The sequence below is a fragment of the Cucurbita pepo genome, chromosome 19 (assembly GCF_057944985.1).
Source record: "Cucurbita pepo subsp. pepo isolate OVF chromosome 19, ASM5794498v1, whole genome shotgun sequence".
NCBI classification, from domain to species: Eukaryota; Viridiplantae; Streptophyta; class Magnoliopsida; order Cucurbitales; family Cucurbitaceae; genus Cucurbita; species Cucurbita pepo.
Window position 1 is genome coordinate 2,103,719 of NC_141816.1, and position 24,612 is coordinate 2,128,330.

The 24,612-nt window shown below is 37.9% G+C and overlaps 4 protein-coding genes across 5 annotated transcripts; 3 read left to right on the plus strand and 1 right to left on the minus strand.

Moving 5' to 3' along the window:
• Window positions 1–759: 759 nt before the first annotated feature.
• On the minus strand, window positions 760–2,784 carry LOC111781724 (uncharacterized). The gene is made up of 3 exons (XM_023662411.2): window positions 2,310–2,784; window positions 1,319–1,443; window positions 760–1,168 (listed from the first exon to the last, which is right to left on the minus strand). The coding sequence occupies exons 1-3, from the start codon at window positions 2,710–2,712 to the stop codon at window positions 962–964; spliced, it is 735 nt and encodes a 244-aa protein (XP_023518179.2). The 5' UTR covers window positions 2,713–2,784; the 3' UTR covers window positions 760–961.
• A 4,356-nt stretch (window positions 2,785–7,140) lies between these two features.
• LOC111780925 (NADH--cytochrome b5 reductase 1) lies at window positions 7,141–11,290 on the plus strand. The gene is made up of 9 exons (XM_023661281.2): window positions 7,141–7,416; window positions 7,948–8,089; window positions 8,627–8,717; window positions 8,807–8,884; window positions 9,498–9,578; window positions 9,688–9,777; window positions 10,321–10,386; window positions 10,478–10,564; window positions 10,870–11,290. The coding sequence occupies exons 1-9, from the start codon at window positions 7,299–7,301 to the stop codon at window positions 10,960–10,962; spliced, it is 846 nt and encodes a 281-aa protein (XP_023517049.2). The 5' UTR covers window positions 7,141–7,298; the 3' UTR covers window positions 10,963–11,290.
• A 2,532-nt stretch (window positions 11,291–13,822) lies between these two features.
• LOC111781284 (ABC transporter F family member 4) lies at window positions 13,823–17,883 on the plus strand. Its single transcript, XM_023661789.2, has 2 exons — window positions 13,823–13,999; window positions 15,524–17,883. Exon 2 carries the CDS (start codon window positions 15,537–15,539, stop codon window positions 17,718–17,720), a length of 2,184 nt encoding a protein of 727 aa, XP_023517557.2. The 5' UTR covers window positions 13,823–13,999; window positions 15,524–15,536; the 3' UTR covers window positions 17,721–17,883.
• Window positions 17,884–19,686: 1,803 nt separating this feature from the next.
• LOC111781285 (uncharacterized) lies at window positions 19,687–23,733 on the plus strand. Of its 2 annotated transcripts, XM_023661791.2 has the most exons (4): window positions 19,687–20,016; window positions 21,283–21,816; window positions 22,818–23,039; window positions 23,401–23,733. In XM_023661791.2, the coding sequence occupies exons 1-3, from the start codon at window positions 19,762–19,764 to the stop codon at window positions 23,034–23,036; spliced, it is 1,008 nt and encodes a 335-aa protein (XP_023517559.2). In that variant the 5' UTR covers window positions 19,687–19,761; the 3' UTR covers window positions 23,037–23,039; window positions 23,401–23,733. The 2 variants fall into 2 exon arrangements, with proteins under 2 accessions (XP_023517559.2, XP_023517558.2); XM_023661790.2 differs by lacking the exon at window positions 23,401–23,733 and having other exon boundaries at window positions 22,818–23,359.
• The last annotated feature ends 879 nt before the right edge of the window (window positions 23,734–24,612 follow it).

Below are 24,612 nucleotides of genomic sequence, written 5' to 3' on the forward strand. Positions count from 1 at the left end.
CCTTGATGTCGGAAGTGGAATAGTTCTATAAGATCTTTCAAGTTTACAACTGAAACACATGTACATACATTGTTGTAAAAGAAAATCACAAAAGGCGTGGACCTACGCTCAGGTAAGGCACCTCGCACCTCGCTGTGAGAGTACGTGCTCAAGGGCAATGTTTTAAATAGAACAAATTAGGGTCACAGACAAAAACAAATGTAACAGTCCAAGCCCACCGCTACCAGATATTGTCTCTTTGAGCTTTTCCTCAAGGTTTTAAAACACGTCTACTAGAAAGAGGTTTCTATACCTTTATAAGGAATGATTCGTTCTCCTCCCCAACCGATATGGGATCTCACAATCCACCCCTTTTCAGGTTCCAGCGTCCTCATTGGCACACCGTCTAGGATCTCACAACTACCTCCCTTTGGGGACCAGCGTCCTCACTAGCACTCGTTCCTCTCTCCAATCAATGTGGGATCTCATAACAAAAGAGAAGAATAACTCAGACAAGACACTGCTAGTTCACCTTCTTCATTTGACATTCACACTCAAGCTCTCTCCCTCCCTCCCTCCCTCCAATACTAGCGGAGCCACATGAAAATGATACTAGAAGAGGAAAATAAGGAGGCTATAAGGCTAATGATGGGAGAAAATGGAGATGCAGTAGTCCTATTTTGTGATAATGAGTTGACCTTTTAAGTATTTGTAATGTAATTTTGTGGTTAACTTGTATGATCCTTGTATGATCGAGAGGACCATTGTGCTTTAGTGTACTTAATACTATAAAATCTATCCTGTATACAAAGATGTAAAAGTTTATCTCATCTCATGACAATCAGCTCACAAATTCCCTAGATTTGAAACTACAATGCTATCCCCCACCTCCTAGCAAAAATTCCCACAGGAGAAGTGAAACAAAAGGGAGTTCTTGTCAAGAACTAAATAGGGCCCAAGTTAAGAGAGATTGTTGCAAACACTAAAGATCTTTCCAAACCTTAAAATCAGAAGTTGAAGTGTTATAGTTTATAATACCATCTTGACACCCCAGAAACCATGTAGACCGTGCAGGATCCATGTTTATCAATGCATGGGCTGTTCCTCTTGGACTTGCTGCAACAGCAACCTCATCCGCACCAATTATCACTTCAGCGTATCCCTTATCACCTACCTCGCTGTTCTCCAACTGCATCAAGTGACACACAATCCAAATTAGCAAAACATATTTATTGTTGAATTTTGTGATTTTTCATTCAAGGGAAGAGCTCCCAACTTCGAGCCAATCCATGATGTAGAACAGAGAATTAATAAATGATTTCCAACGCTTTTAGCTTACTCTGAATATTGTTCTAGCACCCCACAGGACAAATGTTTCATTACAAGTATGGTGCCTGTGGTTTCCCCTCATAGCTCCAGGTTTAATTTCTCCAATATGAACTGAAGCACAGGTCACTGCTCCGCCTGTAAGAATAACATAATGATCACTGAAATGTAACAGCTCAAGTCACCGCTAGTAGATATTGTCTTCTTTGGGCTTTCTCTTGTGGAGTTGCCCTCAAGAATTTAAATCGTGTTTGTTAGGGAAAGGATTCCACACCCTTATAAGGAATATTTCATTCCCCTCTCCAAACAATGTGGGGATCTCACAATCCACTCCCTTTGGGAGCCTAGTGTCCTCGATGGCACACCGCCCAAGCCTACCACTAGCAAATATTGTCCTCTTTGGGCTTTCCCTCGTGGGGTTCCACGTCTGTTAGGGAAAGCTTTCCACACCCTTATAAAGAATGTTTCATTCCCCCTCCAACCGATGTGGGATCTCACAATCCACTCCCTTTGGGGGCCCAGCGTCCTCGCTAGCACATCGCCCAAGCCTACCGCTAGCAAATATTGTCCTCTTTGGGCTTTCCCTTGTGGGGTTCCACTCAAGGTTTTAAAACACGTATGTTAGGGAAAGTTTTCCACACCCTTATAAGGAATGTTTCATTCCCCTCTCCTACCGATGTGGAATCTCACATCTTCCCTCAGAAATCACAATGCCCTAAAACAGGTAATTGGGATTAAATTGAAATAACGTTGGATCATTTGCAGGCTTAGTAAACAATAAGGTTTCTATTCCAGTCGCAATTGATAAAATTTCACTCAGTTTCAAGCTCAACTGAGACAGAATTTGAGGCTCAATAAAGCTCCAAATGCAACGCGAAATCAACAGACACTTACAAATCAAAACTCACATAACTTATACGCTACGTAGACATCCAAGCAGAATTCAGCGCAAACTAGACGGAATATAAATGAATTCAAACCAAAAACAAAGGCGATTGGAGTACCAAGAACGCCAGAATCAAGCGCAAGAGAAATAGGATCGAGTAGCCATCCCCTGTTGTCTTTAGCAATCCGAGAAGGAAATCTAGGCTTGAAACGAACGAGGTTGGCCTTGAAATCATCGTCCTTGCTCCATGTATCAGGAGTGTGTTGAAAGCGAGAGAAATCGGGGAATGAGAAGCGAGAAGAAGAGTGCTGGATTCTGAGAGAAATCCATGTGAGTAAGAGGAAAACAGAGAGCAGGAAAGGGAAGGCGTGAGGCTTCTTCAGAAAGTTCTTCAGAAACGATAACGATTCAAAGGATAGCGAAAGGGTTTCGCCTTGGGATTGACTGTGAAATGGACTCTCCAAGCTTTGGGGATTGCTTGAAGAAGATAATGAAATGGAAGCCCTCCTAGGGTTCGCCATTGTTGTCTCCTCTGACACTGCCTCGCACAACTCCCCACTGCCCAACTGGCTGCGCTGTTCTTTTTTTTTTTTCCTTTTTTTTTTTTCGCAATAATTATTTTATGTTTAATTAGGAAAAAAAACAAATTTTATATAAATTTTATCCCATAATTTTTAATAAATTTTGTTTTGTTTTTTAGTTGAAATAAAATTTATAATTATTATATAATAAAATATAGCATGCCTTCCAATAAAACTATGAAACTATTATAAATTCTTTATAATATTTAATATAACTTCGATATTAAATCAATATAAATAATAACGTGTTTGTTCAATTAAATTAAACCGTAAATTATCAGTTAAATTTTGTAAATTTTCAATATTCATTAATTTATTGTACAACATATTATTAATTTGTATTTGCTTAACGTGTTTACTAAGTGGGTAACGTTGCATTCCAATATGCTAAGTTCACAATTAGAGATTGCACGCTAACTGTCCCTTCATAGACCTAATCGACCCATGTTATCATTAACATACCCTAAAATTTTAAGATAGCATTAGTATAATTGAAAACAAGAAAAATAACCCGTCTCGTCAAAGTTTAAAAGAAATGTAATTGTCGTATCTTAAACGGAACCTATCTTTTCATGATTATTTCTTCGGCTCTACTCTCTTCCGGGCAGAGTTGAGTGTGTAGTACTTTTCTACACATTGTTCACGCACGCATCATGAACCCACCAATAGGCTCGTATACGTACCCCTTAGGCCTAACTACGGGCTAGAACACGTTCACGTTATAGAAAATCAATGGAAGGAAATGAGCACATATCGTATTACGGGGTACGTGTTCATACAAAAAATACTGGAAAAGTATTATATACTTGTGATATACAACATGCACGAGGTTAAAAAAAATGCAGTACATGCTTATGATGCACATCATATTTTCATTCTTTGCATGGTTTAACTTCCATACATGACATTACTTTCATTATTATCACACAAGGCTCAACGTCTCATAAGCATAACATACCTGATATAATCATAGTAATATCACATAATCATAACATAACATATCATGAAAAAAGAAAAATGACACGTAAATGGGTCACAAAGGTATATGTCATTCAGACATCACTCAAGTCATCCAACCAAGCTCGAAGATGTACTAATAGTAAGTCCACTTACATGATTGCCCTAAGTTCGTGCTAGCCTAGCTCTACTCTTTAAAGTTCAACTCCACCTGAGTCCCATGGCATCATATTTAGGACATTACTAAAAAAAATTAATTCGTCTGTTTCGTGGGATTGGCTTTGGGCCTTTCCTGCATAGCTTAGGTGGAGGGCGAAGAAGGCCCCCTTCCGGGGAGCCCGAGCCATCACTAAGATACCACTCTGGAAGAGCTAGAATTCTAAATTTGTGTCAGGTAGAGAATACCTAAGGGCGCGAGACAACTCTCTCTAAGGAACTCGGCAAAATAGCCCCGTAACTTCGGGAGAAGGTGTGCCTCCTCACAAAGGGGGTCACAGTGACCAAACCCGGGCGACTGTTTACCAAAAATACAGGTCTGCGCAAAGTTGTAAGACCATGTATGGGGGCTGACGCCTGCCCAGTGCCGGAAGGTCAAGGAAGTTGGTGACCTGACAGGGGAGCCGGCGACCGAAGCCCCAGTGAACGACGTCCGTAACTTTGTTAACTAATCCTAATCTAAATTTAGCTCTGAATCTTTCGAAATTAGAGTAATAGCAACCTTATTAACCTTAAATGCTTCCAAAAGTATAAAAAATGACTTTGAAATAATTGAAATTAATAAGAAATGGTCTAAGGTTTTAGTATGAGCTGAGCTAACGACAAGCCGTAAGCAAGGGGACAGCGGGGGTTGGATAGTAGTCTACGTGCAGGTCGGGCTAGCCATATATTTCTAGGCCGAGGTGAGGGCAGGGCTGGATCTAGAGTGGGGTATAGCGCCTGAGTGGTTCTAAGACGTGTTCTATTTCTAGATTGAACGCCCGAAGTTGCAACAGGTTTGGGTATATGTCTGTGGAGGCCGAAGTTCGGAATTAGCTTCGGTTCTAAGCCTAAGGTCTAGATTCGAGGCTAATTCTAACCTAATTTCAATTTTTTTCCTTTTACTTATGTTTGAAGTCGACTTTTGGCAACATTTGATTGATTCTCGACCCCTTTTGATGATGGATTTGAGACGGAGTTTTCGAGAACACATCGATCGATCAATTTGGTAATTTTTTCTAAAGCTAAATGGGGAGAATAGTAAAAAAATTGGAAAGAATTGATGAAAAAAGAGAGATATGGGACACGAATTTGGCATCTTCCAATCATCATGAATTTACGTAACGTTGAAGAGTTTTTTTTTCGAGTTGTTACACGAAGTCATATATATATCTTCTCGGGCACATAACTCTAGGGGCATAAATGACATTAAGTCACAAATCATACATATTTGCATAATATACATGCATATCGAGTAAGGTACGATAATCATAACGTGCCATAGTCCTAATGAAACATTTAAATAAATCATAGTCGAATTTTGCATAGTGGAAATTCTAAAACGTGCAAACTGATCAAATTCTATCCATTTTCATGCTCAATTCATTCAAAAATAGTGCTAGCAGTCCATATGTCCGAGTCATAGTCGATTCCATCACATGTAGTTCTTGCCGAAAAATCTAAATGGTTACTAACATGGTCGATTAATTTTTTGGAGTCGATTTGGGTCAGCATGATGTCATTAGTGATGTCATCACTAACGTAGTTGGTGGCGCTTCTACTTTTCTCTTTCTTTTCCAGCATAACTTTAGCTCAACAACGTCATTCCATTCCTTATGTTTTGGATGTTCAATCGCTCGAATCAAGTTGCTTCATTCACCAAACGCGTAGATCTACAATCAAAGAGCACAATGAGATAAGTTTCATGGAGAAACGAGGGAGATATGATCGATCAAATTCGTGTAAAAACTCAAACCGTACATCTTTTTTAGTATCTTTTAGTTTGACATTTAGCAAGACAGGGAGATAATCGTAAATTTACATTATGAGGTCATGTTTCACGTGAGACTCATGCATAAAATTCATTTAAAAAAAAATTATTTTTACATTTAATATACATTTAATAATTTAATATCAGGGAAATTGTAAATTTGTTTTAATTTTGATCATTAATAAAATTATAGATTTTCTTAAATCAAATTTGTAATTTAAATTATTTAAAAATTAAAAATTAAATTAGAAGTCCGCAAATGGTATTGATAGAAATACCATGGGCTGCGTTGTAGAGATTAACTCCCCCTGCATAGGTTTCCCCACCTCCCTCATAAACATAATTAATGAAGGGAAAAAAAATTGGTTACTTTCTAAAAAAAAAAAAATGTTTCTGTATTTAAAATCATAAATATAAACCTTATGTGTTCAGTTCGGCTATCTTGGCTTGTTCAGATACATTTGTTGGAAACTGACCTATATGTCGACTGTTTCATTAAGACATCTCGAACATCTATCTAGTTGGATTTTTATCGGAGATTTGACTCTCCTGTATCTATGCTAGAACATTTACTATATCTGTCGAAATAACAGGTGCATAGTCTATCCTCTGACATGGGCTGGAGGTGTAATACCGACATATCTATGTTGTTCGATACTGTCCTTGAAAACCCATTTAAAAAAATTTGTTCGAGACACTTATCTCAGACCACTCGCCCTCGCTATGATACACACATGTGTCGACTGTTCCATTAAGGCATCTCGAACATCTATCAATCTAGATTTTCATCGGACATTGGACTCTTCTGTATCCATGCTCGACCATTTACGACATCTGTTTGAAATAGCAGGTGCATAGTCTATCCTCTGACACATGGGTCGAAGGTGTAATACCGACACATCTATGTTGTTCGATACTGTCCTTGAAAACCCATTTAAAAAAATTTGTTCGAGACACTTATCTCAGACCACTCGCCCTCGCTATGATACACACATGTGTCGACTGTTCCATTAAGGCATCTCGAACATCTATCCATCTGGATTTTCATCGGACTTTGGACTCTCCTGTATCCATGCTAGACCATTTACTACATCCGTTCGGAATAGCAGGTGCATAGTCTATCCTCTGACACATGGGTCGGAGGCACAATTTCGGCACACCTGTGTTGTTCGATACTGTCCTTGAAAACCCCATTAAAAAAAAATTGTTCAAGACACTTATCTCAGACCGCTCGTCGTCGCTGTGATACGTCACATGTTAGGTGAATAATTATTTTTATTTATATATAATATTTATTTTAATGAAGTTTCTATTTTATAATATAATTTTGTTTAATTAAAAAAATCGTAGTAAATTTAATAATAAAATTATAATATAATAAACATAATTTCTAAAAAAAAATTAAGATGAATTTTATATGCATACTTAAGAGGCCTCCAAATACCTTCATCAATCTCCACCTAACTCGAGCGTTTCATTTTTCTCCGGTGGCTGCTGCTGCATTCGGTGAAAGTGGGCTCTGGAGCTGTGGAACGGAAAAAGTTAGGTGAATCACAACTCCATTTGATTTTTCTCAAGGTTTTTGTCTGTGAAGAATCGTGTAATGGACTTATTACAGTCTTTGGATCCTCAAATCCTTCTGGGTTCGGCTGTGGCTGTTTTAGCTCTTGCCTTTGGTGCTCTCTATTTGTTATCCTCGTCCAAGAAAACCAAATCCGGAGGTTAGCTGCTCTTGAATCTCAGTTCATTCATTATTATTATTTTTTAATTTCCAGTGTATGGATTTCCTTGTTGAGTGTTTTGGATTCATGATTTGCGGTTGCAATCTACTTTACCTGAATGTTGTAAGCAGTTTCTAGGATCTATTGTGTTTTGATTCGTGCCATTTTGATGAAATTTTGAGAGTGCAGTTTGAAGTTCTTGTTACTTTGTGGATATGTGGACGTCTGGAGTCTGAATGTTACTATAGTTACTCTGTAATGGACATTTCTGTTCAAATTAAGCGTATGATCTGTTTGAATTGGTACTAGTTAAGGCAATTTCAGGGAGTACTTCCATAACCATTTGATAATATGAAGTACTAATGCAGTAATATGTGGACAAATGGATTTTTCACTCAACATTTTCAGTGGATTCTTGTGCATATGGAAGGTTTCATTGTGATGATACATTAGAACATCGTCTGTCGTTGGTGTTTTATTCGATTTATTTTCTTACGTTTTTTTCCCATACAATATGGTTCGTGCATTCAGGTTGCTTGGATCCAGAGAATTTCAAGGAGTTTAAGCTTATCAAGCGTGCGCAGCTGAGCCATAATGTGGCGAAGTTTACATTTACACTCCCAAGTTCTACTTCAGTTTTGGGCCTTCCCATTGGACAACATATAAGTTGCAGGTCTAGTAGTTTATCCTTAGTTATTTGTCATAGGATTAGTTCGAATCTCGATACTATACTCTCTCGTGTTGACTCTGTAGAGAAAACATGGAATACAATATGTTTACTTTAAAGATACCTGTTAAACTATCAATCACGCCTTTGCCTTGTGATAGATTTTCTGATCCAGCTCATTGTCAGTCACAACTTGTATGGGATGGTTTTTTTAGCTTGAGAGAAACTGTAAAACTTTAAAGGGAACTTCTAAGTACTTGTTTATTTATTTGTTATTGTTTGGGAGTAATCTCTAAGAACGTTGTTTAGGTGGAGTATCATGTGTTTCTTTTAGCTGTTTAATTGTGTTCAAAACACTTTTCTAATAATTTGCATCATCTGAAACAAGCTAACAGAAATGTTTTTCTTAATCTCCCTTCGGTTTGAATGTGGATGAATGCCTTATTGCCCTCTTCACCTGGTGTTGTTCTTTAAGACGATTCTGTTTCATATGACAAAAAGGATTTATTTCTCCTGAGAAACTATAATTCATCCATCCTACAGGGGCAAGGATGGCCAAGGTGAAGATGTTATCAAACCTTATACACCTATTACTTTGGATTCTGATGTCGGATATTTTGAATTAGTCATAAAGGTACGTATCTTTGTGTGTTTTTTTTTTTTTTTTTTAATGTTTTACATGCATGTTAATCTTAATCCTAACTCTGTATTGTGTTTAATCAGATGTATCCCCAAGGAAGGATGTCACACCATTTCCGACAGATGCGTGTCGGTGATTTTCTGTCTGTGAAAGGGCCCAAGGTATGTGTCGATCAATTAATGGCTGCTATTTAAGTTATCATTTCTTATGCTTTTAGGTATCTATGTTTTTTGGGATTCTTAACATTTTATTCCATCGACAAATGAGTGGCCTTTTCTGTCCAAACTTGTCTCATACACTTTCTTCGCATATATTTGATCTCTGATGTTATGTTCTGTATGTCTAAATCAATTCATGTTTTCGTTTTTTATAATTCTCTTTTGAATTAATACCGTGACTCAATTTATGTTGGAAGCCTTCTCTTGATCGTGATTTTGAAACAATTTTGACAGTAAACTAGAAAACTAAGAAAGATTTTAGTAAATAGGTGTAATTTTATTAAACAGAGAACAGTATTAAAACTTGTGGCCTTCAATGTTCAAGTTGAAGTTGGTATGGAAATCAATCTCCTGTATCTACTGCCCTGGTTTATGTTATCTATCTGTCTGTCTAGCATTCAGCTTCCTTAGCGTTGGGCATGGACTTTTCCTCCCACCCTCAATTTCGAGAATTTAATGGAAACATTTTATTTGTCGCAGAGAAAAACAAATAACTGCATAGTACCTTTGAAAACGCTGAGAATATTCAGAATTTACAACGTAAATATTACTGCAGGGGCGATTCAGGTATCAACCAGGCGAGGTCAGAGCATTTGGGATGCTCGCTGGAGGCTCTGGCATTACTCCTATGTATCAAGTACATATTTCCTTAACTTTTGCTTGCTCATTTTTGTTCCTCAACATACTATCATTTGGATTGCTTTGATCGTTGTTATGGATATTCATGCTTTCGTTGCTCTCCTTAGGTTGCTCGAGCCATATTAGAAAATCCAAATGACAAGACGAAGGTACATCTCATTTATGCCAACGTCAGCTACGAGGACATTCTTTTAAAGGTAATTTTGCCATTTCTTTTCAATGAAGTTCCCTTTTGTCCTCATTTTGACCAAAAATGTGGATACCTGTGCATCTGTTTATTAAGTTTTACCTTCATGGAGAGATAAGCCATGCCAACCAGTGCGACCGAGGCTTATTTTCCACACTGTCTCAGTGATATTGTAATGAATCTACTCCTTTCTCAGCGCGCTGTGAATTTTAACGGCATAGTGATTTGATTGGAATGTTTTCAGTACATCTAATGTTCAAACTCCTTAGTTTAACACTTGCGTGGAGTTCTTTTGCCAACATGAACATAGCGAACATAGCTTAACTAGTTAAGTCATATAATCCTCTGTCCTTGTCATAGCTCGACTGTCCTCAACTAAAAGGCCCGTTGTTCATCATTTTATATAGATAAGAAAAACGTGTAGGATCTTAATATTTTTGTAGCTACCTCTTGGGCTTCACTTTTGCTTTTATAACAATAATCCTGTTTCTATGATATCTCTTTCTCTAATTTCAGAACTGTTTCTTACCAAAAGAAACTTGTGTGGTTGTAGGAGGAGTTGGATCTTCTTGCCTCAAGGTACCCAGATAGCTTCAAGCTCTATTATGTTTTAAACCAGGTCAGTCTTCTCCTTCAGCCACAACTCCAAATTTATACTTATCTCTACCATATCTTTTGATCAACCATTTGTATATCCATTGCTTACCCAGCCTCCTGAATCGTGGGACGGTGGCGTTGGATTCGTGACGAAGGAGATGATTCAAACCCATTGCCCTGCTCCTGCTTCTGATGTTCGGGTATGTTTGATCACCAACTCATTAGTTTTAAATGACAAGGATGCTTCAGATTGGTTCTCAAAAACATGTTTGAATAATTTCCTTTGTCAAAAGTGCTTTCGCTCGTCTTCCTGTAAGTTGTTTCTACGAATGACCTACTTTTTAAAGCTAACGAAGAGTGTTCATGTGCTCGATAACTTGTTGGATTGGAGTAGGTTCATTAGATTCATTTACGTGTCTATATTTTGATCGAAATTTTAACCCACTAAATCATTACAAAGTGTTATATGAGCTAAACCTCATATGTAACCCTGTTTTATAAGCAGATTTTAAGATGTGGGCCACCACCAATGAACAAGGCCATGGCTGCTCATCTTGAAGCTCTTGGATACGCACCAGAGATGCTGTTCATGTTCTGATTCCTCCTCAAAGTTCTTCACTAGAACTAAGCATCATTTTTCTCTTCCTCCCAAGTTTTGAAAATTTGAATAATGTCTCAATTTAGAGCTAAAGATTTATGTTCTTAGGAGGCTGTTTTCTTAGGTCTTTTTCATTTTGCAGTGCTGTAGAATAATTGATGGCATCATTTGGCAGAGTCCACCCTAGTTTTTTTATTTTGCTGAAATTGTCTTTTCAAGAGACAACTTTGAAATAAGCTTTCTGAAGCGATATAGTCGGGTGGCAACTACAAGACTGAGATAGTTTATATTTGAAATGAAATTCGATTTGATTGTCATATCAACTAAACAATTATGTTTCTTCTAACTACTTAGTTCTTTCGTCCTTCACCAATTCCAACCGCCTTTAGTGCGTCATATTAAGTTTTTTCTAGGTGAATAAGTATTTTAGGCTCTTGTGGTCGGGGTAGATTTGAGTATTTTCTCCATACATGTAGTGTCACCAACTCTTTAATGCAAACATGACTTAAGCTAATTCTAGGTCATGTATGGGATATGATGTGTGGGATAGTTCTCATATTCTTTCAACTGATGGGACGCGTATGCAACAACCGCACCCTAGTCCCTTCTTGGAAGCATCTCTCTGGTATCGTGAGCACTGGAGTTGACACTAACTTCTGTTTTAAGCCTTGGAAGTTGGCCTCGCATGTATTGTTCCATACAAAGGATACGAGATATGATGTGTGAGATAGTTCTCATATTCTTTCAACTGATGGGACGCGTATGCAACAACCGCACCTAGTCCCTTGTTGGAAGCATCTCTCTGGTACCGTGAGCATTGGAGTTGACACTAACTTCTGTTTTAAGCCTTGGAAGCTGGCCTCACATGTATTGTTTCATCCAAAGGGTACGACATTTTTCGTCAACCGTGTAAGTGGTAAGACTATTCTAGCGAAGTCTTGCACAAACCTTCAATCTTATCTTGCTAACCCCAGTAAGCTTCGTAACTCTGTAATTGTAGTTGGGTATTCCCACTTAGTGGGGTCTACTGAAATTTCATCTTTTGATACCACGTGTCCCAAGAACGAGACTTGTCGCAACCAAAATTTGCATTTAGAAAACTTGGCGTACAATTTATTCTCCCTCAAGATGGTTAGGACTTTTCGGAGGTGGTCTTGAAGCTCTTGGTCCACCATCGAGTATGCTAGAATGTCGTATATGAACATGATAACAAATGTGTTTACACTCCTTGAATTCCCAGTTCATTAACTCTATGAACACAGCTGCTGGAACGTTGGTGAGGCCAAATAATATCACTGCAAACTCGTAGTGGTCATACCTTGTTCGAAAGGTTGTCGGTACATCCCCTTCTTTGATCTAATCTGGTGATACCCTAATCTAAGATCTATCTTGTAAAATACCGTCGTCTCTGAGAACTGGTTGAACAAATATTCAATGCGAGAGAGTGAGTACTTGTTCTTTACTGTTCTCTTGTTTAACTCCCTCTAATCAATACGGAGGTGCATCGAGTCATCTTTTTTTTTTTTTTTTTCACAAACAACACCGACGCACCCAAGGAAATATACTAGGTTAGATGAGATCTTTATCCAGTAGATTTTTTTACTGTACTTTAAGTTCATTTAATTCTGCTAGTGCCATGCAGTATGATGCTTTAGAGATGGGTCCAGTTCTTGGTTCGAGTTCTATCCTAAAGTCTATGGCTCAGGTAAGAGGAACTCCCGATAGATCCTCTATGAATACATCCGGGAATTTATTTACTATTAGTACGGTGTCCATTACCTTCTTTTTACAATTTTTTTTCTTAAGAAATGTAGAATTAGAGGTAATAAAATATATAGATTAAATTGTATAATGTGTATTTGATCTCTCTTATTTTAGTTTTGCATTTAATAAATTTTTAAATTTAAAAATGTCTAATATAACAATGATATAAATATTTATTATTAATTTATAAATACAGCATAAACTACATGTGCTGCATGTGAAGATGCCAATAAATGACAATAAATAATATTTGTCTTTATTTTATATAATTAATTCTCTCTATTTCTTTTTCTATGTGTAAAATATAAATCATTAATTAATTAATTACTTAGGGTCAATTATAAACATAGGAATAAAAAGTTGATATATTTTAATTCGTCAAATAATATTTATAATTAAAATTCTTAACTATAATTATAAAAAATTAAACACTTCTATAGATTGGGCTACTACGCTCACCGCGCACTTACATCACCACTAGAGCTTGGCTACCGCTTCGTCCAGCTCCTACGCCTACCACGAATGTCGAATCAACACTTCTATAGATGGAGGCTACTAAGCTCACCGCGCACTTACATCACCACTAGAGCTTGGCTACTGCTTCGCGTAGCTCCTACGCCTACCACGAATGTCGAATCAACACTTCTATAGATGGAAGCTACTACGCTCATCGCGCACTTACATCACCACTAGAGTTTGACTCCTGCTTCGCCCAACTCCTATGCCTACCACGAACGTCGAATCATCACGTGGTTGCTAAAGCAATCTAAGCTTCATACGACGGTCAAAACCCTCTCACGGCCGAAGGATCCGCAACACGTTGGAGAGCTTTTAGACCCGAAAACGCTCATTCTCAATGAGTTCTGAAGTGATTCTCATTCTCACCGCTACCTTCTTAAGCCGGGCAAGAATCTCGTACTTCTTATTATTAGTTAATTAATTAATATATTTTACAAAATATTAATTAATAGCATTATTATCGTAGTTTTAATATATTTTATTTAAACATATTTGTAAAAATTAAATAAAATATATATTTTAAAGAAAGGAATTTGCAAGGAAAACTCTATAAAAGGAAAATATATATTAAAAAAATAACTGTAAAGTCTAAGCCCACTGGTTCATCCTTCTTCAAGATTCTCCACCCTTTTCTATCTCTGATTTCTCCATTTCCAACCGCCGCCAGCAGACGCTCCGTTTTCTTTCCTCTTCACGGTGCCGGACCTCACGCCGCCACCGTATCCCTTCCGTCTCTCCGTGGCTCGCCGTCGAGGTTTGCTCGGATCAAGTGTTTTTTTTCTTATTCAATCAACTTCAAAATAGGGTAGATTTGGAATTAGGTCAATCGTGAATTGAATTATTCTAAGCTAGATTTCAAATCGTACTGAATATCAAATTCTATTCTTCGTTATGCTGCTTGTTTTTCGTTTGATTATCCTGCGGTGATGTCCGTTCCCCTCCACTGTTTTATATTTTATCTCGTCCGAGCCGCTCTGTTTATTTTTTCTTGATTTTCTTGACTTTTGATTATTAAACTTGACTGTAAGTATTAGTTGGTGGCTACTGGCTATTGAGGCTTGAATTCATGAGAGTTCCAAGTTCATTTTCGTTTGTGGTTTGTTTCTTTGAGAATTGAACTTACGGACAAAATTATTCATGTTTAGGACTATTTAATTTTGACAACTTGTATCTGTGCCTTTTCGATTATGCTTGTGTTTCTAAAGCCAATGTGCTTTGTTGTTAAATCGGCAATTTTCTGGTCTGGTTTATGTTACGGTTTGGATTCTTTCATGCGAACAATTAATTCTGTAATTTGAATAGTTATGTTATTTAGTTTCCTCTTAATATTTTAGATGCCGGTTTGATAGCCATTTTGTTTTTTGGTGTCCTGTTCTTGAATTTCATTCTTGTTTCTTCCCAAATTATTTTTATGGTTTTTCCCTTTCTTTCTTGAAAAACAAAACTTAGAATTCTTAGTCAAATTCTAAAACAAAAACAGTTTCTAAACACTGCTTTTTTAGGTTTTAAAACTTGGCTTGGATTTTGAAATACTTTTTGAAAGTGAAAGTAGATAACAAAACAAAGAAACTCATAGGTTGAAGTAGCGTTTATAAGCTTAATTAAAAAAAAAAAAAAGTTACCAAAGGGGTCTTAGTTGTTCAAGCATGAAGTTGAAATGAACTTTTAAGTTTCATTTTGCATGAACAGGAAATTGGGCGCATATAATGTGTTGAAAGTTATGACTTAAAAAGAACTCAGGTTGGGCAAAAGAAGGGAAATATATTATATTGTGGTGAATGATCTCTTGTCAATTCGTAAGGCATCAATTTTCTGTTATAATTTTTAAGAGTATATGTTGGAGGCTATAGTTTTTCAGTAATCAAAGGTCTGATAATTCTGGTCATATTCTCCTAATATTTTCTTGTACTATATGTAATTTAGTAAGTTTCTTAGTTTGTATTGAACTCTTTATCCTTCGATATATACAGTTGTCATTTGATTCTCTAGATTTTTGTAAGTTTTGATTGTTTCAATGACAAGTTCCTTTCTAAAACTGTACCTGTGTTTTACTTGTCTTTCGTGTGCTGTTCATGACAATTTTTTTTCCTTGGAAAATTTGACATGGTAGTATGTATGTACCACATCTTTGGGTTCTTAAATTTTAAAATGATTTCACTTTTTGTCCGATCCGTATGTTGCAGAAATAGAATGGCAATGGCTATTATTAGATGTGAAATAACTCATGTGGATGGTTTTTGTGTTTATGTTTGATAATTTTATTTTTTCCTATAATCAGGTTGATTGGTGCAATGGGAAGAAAGAAAACAGAAGAAGCTGGTGGAAACTCCAAAGTCAAACCTGGTAAAGATGTTTCTGGGAAGAGAGAGAAGCTTTCAGTGTCAGAAATGCTTGCTAATATGGATCAGAAACCAGATAAACCAAGAAAGGGATCTTCATCTTCGAGTGGTGGTGCTAAACCTCAAGCCAAAGCTCCAAAGAAGGTTGCATCTTACACTGATGGCATTGATCTCCCTCCCTCAGATGATGAGGAAGAAGAAATTGTGCCTGATGAAGAGCAACAGAGTTCCAGTTCCCAGAAACGGCTACCCTGGCAGGATAGAGCTGAGGTGAAGCCTCTGGAGGTTGCTGTAAGTGACAAAGAGTTGAAAAGACGAGAGAGGAAAGACATGTTTGCTGTCCATGCAGCAGAACTGGCCAGACAGGAAGCTCTAAAAGATGACCATGATGCTTTCACTGTTGTAATTGGTAGCCGAGCTTCAGTTCTTGATGGAAATGATGAAGCTGATGCAAACGTCAAAGACGTTACAATTGAGAATTTCTCTGTTTCAGCTAGAGGTAAAGAGCTTTTAAAAAATGCATCAGTGAAGATATCTCACGGGAAGAGGTATGGTTTAGTTGGGCCTAATGGTATGGGAAAGTCTACACTATTAAAGCTCCTTGCTTGGAGGAAGATACCAGTTCCTAAAAATATCGATGTTCTCTTAGTTGAACAAGAGGTGGTTGGTGATGATAAAACTGCACTTCAAGCAGTTGTTTCTGCTAATGAGGAGCTGGTCAAGCTTCGACAAGAAGTTGCAGATTTGCAGAATTCCGATGGTGGTAAAGATGAAGATGATGAGCAGGATGATGCAGGAGAGAGGCTTGCTGAGTTATATGAAAGGCTGCAAATCATAGGATCAGATGCAGCTGAGGCTCAAGCTTCCAAAATTCTTGCTGGACTAGGTTTTACCAAGGATATGCAAGCACGACCCACCCGTTCATTTAGTGGTGGATGGAGGATGAGAATTTCATTGGCTCGGGCTCTTTTTGTTCAGCCAACACTTCTATTACTTGATGAACCCACAAATCATCTAGACCTCAGGGCTGTTCTCTGGTTGGAGGAGTACCTCTGTCGGTGGAAGAAAACTCTTGTTGTTGTATCACATGATCGAGATTTCCTGAACACTGTTTGCAGTGAGATTATTCATCTTCATGACTTTAAGCTTCATTTTTATCGTGGAAATTTCGACAGTTTTGAGAGCGGTTATGAGCAGCGTCGCAAAGAAATGAACAAGAAGTTTGAGATATATGATAAGCAGGTGAAAGCAGCTAAGAGGTCTGGAAGTAGGGCTCAAGAAGAGAAGGTGAAAGACCGAGCCAAGTTTGCTGCTGCTAAGGAATCCTCAAAGAACAAGTCCAAGGGAAAGGTTGATGAGGATGATCCCCAGCCGGAGGCCCCCAGAAAATGGAGAGATTACAGTGTAGAATTCCACTTCCCTGAACCCACCGAGCTCACCCCACCACTATTACAATTGATTGAAGTAAGCTTTAGCTACCCAAATAGAAAAGACTTCAGACTTTCTGATGTTGATGTGGGTATTGATATGGGAACACGGGTTGCTATTGTTGGACCCAATGGAGCGGGGAAATCCACTCTTCTGAACCTGCTAGCAGGTGATTTGGTACCCACAGAAGGTGAAGTTCGTAGGAGTCAGAAGCTGAGGATTGGGAGGTATTCACAGCATTTCGTAGACCTTCTGACAATGGAGGAAACACCAGTTCAGTATCTTCTTCGTCTTCATCCCGATCAAGAGGGTCTAAGCAAGCAGGAGGCTGTACGTGCTAAGTTGGGGAAATTTGGACTCCCTAGCCACAATCACCTCACGCCAATTGCCAAGTTATCTGGGGGCCAAAAAGCCAGGGTTGTTTTTACCTCAATTTCCATGTCAAAGCCACACATATTACTGCTTGATGAACCAACGAACCACTTGGACATGCAGAGTATTGATGCACTTGCAGATGCCTTAGATGAGTTCACTGGTGGAGTTGTTTTGGTTAGTCACGATTCCCGACTCATATCACGAGTCTGCGAGGATGAAGAAAAAAGTGAAATTTGGGTTGTCGAAAATGGCACTGTCGAGTTTTTCCCTGGAACTTTCGAGGAATACAAGGAAGAATTGCAAAAGGAGATTAAAGCTGAGGTTGATGATTAGTTGAGTAATATGTTGGATTTTCAGGTAGCACGTTCTACTTCATCCATTTTGGTTTCTGAGGTTTATTTTTACACTTTTCAAGTATATCTTCTTCATGAGTTTTGCTTGTGTTTGTGTTACTACTGTGTACTATATTCTATGAAAAATTTCACACTTTTCAATATGTTTTTGTTCCCTCTTTTTACTTTCTGGCTCTAATGGTGTTCACGGAAATGGGCAGAGAGAGAGATATGTATGGAATGGTATAATAAGGGATTTAAGACACCGAAAGGTGAAGAAAAGATCACAAGTTTCCTTCTTTCTTCTCATTTTGCTGTGCAACACTTGAGTTTCTTTCTCATCATCTCTATGAGTTGTATAGCGTAAAGAAGCTATAAAACAAGCGGTGTCCAATGCACGTCGTTGTCGTACAATTCAATGTTTTGATATTAAAGTGTTTAAATGTCTCAAGAAAGTGTTTAAATGTCTCAAGAACTCGATCAATCTCGACTATTCAACCTAAATTATGAATGATGGTTGAAAAAAAAAGAAGAAATGGTTACAACATTTACTTCAACACCAGTGTCCTCAAGCAACCACTTCTCAAGCCTCCACCGTCCAGGCTCAAAACCATTTGTAATGACCCCAAGTTTACCACTAGCAAATATTATCCTCTTTGTGCTTTCCCTTTCGTGTTTCTCGTCAAGGTTTTAAAATGTGTGTGCTAAGGAAAAGTTTTCACACCCTTATAAAGAATGTTTTGTTGTCTTCTCCAACGATCTCACAATCCACCTCCCTTCAAGGCCCAACGTCTTTGTGGCACATTGCCTGGTGTCCACTCTCTTCGAAACTCAGCGTTCTCACATGCACGCTGTCCAGTGTCTGACTCTAATACCATTTGTAATGACTCAAGCCCACCACTAACAAGTATTGTCCTCTTTAGGTTTTTCCTTTCATGCTTCCTCTCAAAGTTTCTAAAACGTTAGGGAGAAGTTTTCACACCTTTATAAATAATGGTTTGCTTCCCTCTACTAACAAGTATTGTCCTCTTTAGGTTTTTCCTTTCATGCTTCCTCTCAAAGTTTCTAAAACGTTAGGGAGAAGTTTTCACACCTTTATAAATAATGGTTTGTTTCCCTCTCCAACCGATATGGGATCTCACATATAAAGTCATTTTGACGTCAAGGAGTCGAAGAGAAAGTAAACGAGACAAGACCCCAATGTTAAAAATATGATCGGAGCGAGGAGGAAGAGAGAGAGGGATATATATACCAGTGTTTGTGGGAACAAATCTCCAATGAGCTTTCTTGATGCCCACTTTACGGGTGGACCTAGTAATTCTTCCGAAAATACATCTTCAAATTTTCTTACGACTAGTATTGAGGATATAACTATCTCTAGTCGTTCTAGTGTAATGCGTCAAAGCGACTAGGTTCCTTTTATTTGGTGGAAATGGCCCGAAGTCTTTTAAATAGGGTCACCACATTGTAAACTCATTTGGAGAGGAACGAGGAACCACGTAGTAACTTGGTAGCTGGAAAGCACACAAGGTCGCTCCCTCAAACTTAGAGTGGTTTTATGATCGTGTGGAAGGGCTTTCCAGTTAACCTTCCATTGATAATGTTCAAATCAACCAAAGTCATATTATCCTATTAGATTTTATGAGGTAGTGACTCAATCTAAGATATCAGTCGTTCACTACTATGACAATGCAAGCTAACTAAGTCTAAAGAACCAAAAAGGTAGTTCACCCGAGAGATGAGATATGTTGTCCCATACATCTACGACCCTTGTCATAAAATTTAAAGCATAAATTTAATTATATCTAATTTAAATATATTTAATTAATTATCACCCAACAAGCCTAACACTTTCCATCAACGGCTGGCAATCGATCTCTAATTTTATGAATTATAATATTTTTAATATTTTCCTTTTAAAAAAAAATTGGGAATTTATAATATTAATATAATTTCTGAGCCAACCTTTCTGGCACTTCCCACTTTCTTCTCCTCTGCACCCTTATCTCTCTTCCTTTCTCTCTCGCTCTGTGATTTATCTCATGGCCACGATTCTCAGAGCTCCATTTTTTCAGGCAACTCCTCCGGCAAATGTATCCACCATTTTCTCTTCCAAATCCACCCTAAAATCCTCATCTCTTTCCTTCAGAACTTCTCACTCTACCTTTTGTTGCGTCAATTCCTCCAAGCTTTCTCGTCCTCGTTCTATCCGGTTCCCGAAGCTTTGCCCGTTTGCTTCCTCTGGAAATACGGAAGTTAGCGAGGTCGAAGAGGAAGTTCACGAATCTGAGGCTGAGGTACTTTAATTCTTTGTTTTCTTTCTCGAGCTAATGTAGTTTGATTCTTTAGTTGGTTAGGTTTGATAGTGTTCGAGGAGATTTAATGTTAGTTATGGTGCTTGGATTGAATTAGAAGCTGAATGTTGTTTTTTGCAGAGATGTTAATACAATCGCGTTGTTGTATCTAATAATATCGATTGGAATGAATTTGCCAAGTTTTGTGAGAGGGAATACGGAATTTTGGCACTATCTTTTGCTCATTGTTTATTTCTGGATTCTAATTGTTCTATTGGATTGTATGTAGACAGAGTCGGATGTTCTAGAGAGCTTTAGACCTTCTCAAAACTTACCTTGAAATTATCCACTTAACATTTGAAATTTTAGTAGAAACTAAAAAATTGAGAGTATGGTAGCAGTTTTGGTTGTTTTCCATTATTCGGAGTTTGGTTAAATTATTCTTTGCTGCTTTACTTGTCATCGATTTTGGTTCTTATTGACACCTCTCGTGCATATCTTTTAGTAAGTTTATTTGAAGTAAATACTGTAACGGCCCAAGCCCACCGCTAATTGATATTGTCTTCTTTGGACTTTTCCTTTCGGACTTACTGTCAAGGTTTTTGAAACGTGTATGCTAGAGAGAGGTTTCTACACCCTTATAAAAAATGTTTCGTTCTCCTCCCCAACCAATGTGGGATCTCACAATCTACCTTTTTTTGGGGCCCATCATCTTCGTTGGCACTCGTTTCCTTCTCTAATCGATGTGGGACCTGTCCTTCGGGGCCCAGCATCATTGCTGGCACATCGCCTCGTGTCCAATCTCCTTGTTGACACATCGCCTGGTGTCTGCTATCATTTGTAACGGCTCAAGCCCACCACTAACAGATATTGTCCTCTTTGGACTTTCCTTTCGGGCTTCTCCTCAAGGTTTTTAAAACGCGTCTGATAGGGAGAGGTTTCCACACCCTTATAAAGAATGTTTCGTTCTCCTCCCCAACCGACGTGGGATTTCACAAATACCATACTCTTATCAAAGTCTCTTGACGAAGGTTTGGTTTCTTTATAAAGAAACATGACCAATAGTGTTTTAGACCTACAAGTTTCAAGTTTAAATTATTGATTTGATTTTTTAAAATTTGAAGATTTTTGATATTGCATGCTTAGGAAGTGTAATAACTTCTGACAATGAAAAATAGTTTCTCACGGCATGGATTTAGATTGTTTTAATTAAGTTTATACATAAATCATGCCTTGCATTTTCTTGTTGCTCATATATTTATGTAACAGGACTCTTCTGTTAGTTATACTGGTGTGGAAGATGCTGCAAGTGATAGTGACATAAATGATGGTGCAGAAGTTAATGCTGAGGATTCACCTCAATCAGTCATCCTAGCAGCACTTCAATCTTATAAGCAGGCTTTAGCTGATAACAATGAATCTCAAATAGCTGAAATAGAATCTTTTCTGAAGTCAATTGAAGATGAAAAGCTTGCAGCCGAAAGGAAATTGAAATCCTTAACTGAAGACCTTTCTGTAGAGAAGGATCGAATTTTGAGGATCAGTGCTGACTTCGAAAATTTTCGGAAGAGAACAGAGAGGGAACGTCTTTCCTTGGTAAAAAATGCCCAAGGGGAAGTAGTAGAGACTTTATTGGGTGTGCTAGATAATTTTGAGAGAGCTAGGGCACAAATCAAGGTGGAGACAGAGGGAGAAGAGAAGATAAATCAGAGTTACCAGAGCATTTATAAGCAGTTCAACGAGATTTTGGGCTCATTGGGTGTAGTTCCTGTCGAGACAGTTGGAAAACCTTTTGATCCGCTGGTGAGTTTTCGCTTCCAGTCCACTTATTAAAATTTCAAAATCTCATCTGCCTCCTTTTGCCTTTATTCATCAAGTAAAGTCACTATTAATCGGTATGTGACTTCTAATATCCTTTAGTTACAAAATGACCATCCTTTTTCGCTTTCAAATTGTTTAAATTGTTCAGGTTCTTAGAGTAGCTGACATGGTGGATTTATTCCATCAACTTGATGAGTAAAATGGTTGTATAGATTTAGTGACATTTATTTCAGTGAGATTGGTGATCAAACTCTGGAAACTAGTGGAGCTATAGGACCTTTCCTTGCAAATCTAATGATCATAACTTGATGAACTTCCTCTAGTTAGTGTTAGGAATTACGGATCTCCACAATGGTATGATCTTGTCCATTTTGAGCATAAGCTCTCATGGCTTTGCTTTGGGTTTCTCCAAAAGGCCTCAGACCAATGGAGATGTATTCCTTACTTATAAGCACATGATCATTCTCTAAATTGGCCAATGTGGGACTCCTTCCCAATAATCCTCCACAGTCTGATCTTTGATGAATGTCAAACGTGAATATAGTTTTAAGGCATCACCCTTGAGGATTCATGTATTGGTGTCGATTTTGACCATAGGAAAACTGTGAATTGTGGCTTTTTGCCTATGTGAAGGCCAAATCATTTTGGTTGCCCTGACTAAGAACTGTGATCTTTTGCATTATAATGTGAGAGAGTAAATCATATTTTCCTTGATAGTGCCTTTTGCAAAACATATTTTGGTTGCCCTCACAAGGCTATTATTTCTATTTCTATGTTTCTGTGTAATTTTGGATTATCTTCAAACCATTGAATTCTGAGCTGATATGTTATGTTTCTTTTTTGATTTATTGTTAATATGCATTCTAAACTGCATGACATGATCGACCATGGAATTAATCAGGGATCTGCTGTTTAATCTCTCCTCTCCTTTTGGGGACCAAGTTTGGTTAATTGAAACTTCTTTAATCAATTTCTTCTTACAGCTTCATGAAGCAATTATGAGGGAGGATTCCACAGAGTTTGATGAAGGTATCATACTCGACGAGTTCCGTAAAGGATTCTTGCTCGGTGACAGACTCTTGCGACCATCCATGGTGAAAGTATCGGCTGGTCCCGGACCCGAAAAGCCAGCCGAAGCAGCACCATCAGAAGAACATGATTCAAGTGAGAATTATGAAAGATCCAATACGGAGTCATCTTAAAACGTAATTCCTCTACACCACCCTCCAATTTTGAGTATAGTAAGAATCTTGTTTGTGCCTGATAAGAGACTGGAGATGAATTGAATCAGGCTTTTGCAGGCAGACAGAGAGTTTTGATAATTTTGATGTTAGTGGAAATGTTGTAGTTTGATTTAGACGTATTAATTCTCTCTCTAAAAACCCTGTTGTTCTAACATGTTGAGAGAGAATTTAGCAAAGCCTCTATTGTAAGTTTGTAGAATTGATTGAATGTGGCTCCATTTGTGAGGCCAGAAAATGGCATGGTAGTCCACTCTTCATGAAGCTTCCTACTTTGTGTTTCATTTTCAAGCATTTTCCAGAACTAAAACAACTCTATTTTCAGAGCTTCTTATCAGGGGAAAGGTAGTAGCGGGTCGGGTCGGGTCGGGTCGACGGGTGCGGGTAGTGGTTCGGGTCAGACACAAGCATTCGGGTTAGGTTGGATCAGACAATGTGTGTCCCCACTCAGTGCCTGACGCCTTGCTCCTCTCTACATTTGACATTTGTCCACCACACAACCAGTCGTGCTCTCGGCCTCGTAGTTCGACGACTGTCTCTTCTTTCCTGTCTGTCTCCCTTCAGTTCTTTTGATTATTTTCTAATTTCTTAATTTTTTTTTTTGTCTTTTCGTAGTTCGATTCAACTTAATTCATTCATTAGGGTTGTAGAGTTTAAATCCATCTTTCCCACAAAAGTATTTTCACCGTACGATGACTACATAGAAAAATAAATAAGTCTAAATTTGGTCCAAAAGATGAACTTATAGTTTCTTGACGATCATCAAAACTTCGACTTCCGGTTCGATTTGACTTAAGGTTCCAAAACTTATCAGGTCTAAAGAAAAGTCGATGCAAAAATCTCAAAATTCATACATCCTGTTCTTCCTCGATTCTTGATGGATTTGAGTGATTCAAGCTCTTAGATAAGTCCTCTAATGTCCATTGAGCAATTTTTTTTAGAAGATTCCTCGACTAATTTTCATCTCCAAACTTTTTTGTTTTCTTCTTTTCCTTTCTTCTCCCTTGTCTCTCCGGTGTTATTCCTTATAGACCACTCTTTAGAAAAAGTGGGTCGAAATGACCATTTTGCTCCTCGAGATTGACTTGGACCACTTTTCTAATTTTTCATTATTTGTTTTTCTCTTTGCTAAAGAGCCTCACTCAGGGAGTGGGTTAGTTTTTGGATCCCAAAATTTTTAACCTTTCATTTCCCTCTAGTTTGAAGTTGGTATCATTGTGTTCGTTTGGATTAATACTTGAAATATCATGAGAATGGATGAAAGATCGAGACGACTAGAGCTAAAATTGAAGATGAATGTAGGAGCCATCGATTTTCTTGAGGTAGTAGATGGGTAGCCTCAACGAATCGATTGAATCTATATCAACATACTTCCTGGGGGGTATCTTATCCGAAAATTCTTCGAGAGAAGAGTTGTTGTTCAGTGATACTGAAGATGATAAATTTGACAAATTTTGTGTTGCAGTAGAGACACTAGAAGATGCACTAGAGTTGACTCATATCTCTTCGTCTAAAGAAACTTCAACGGTAATCTGAT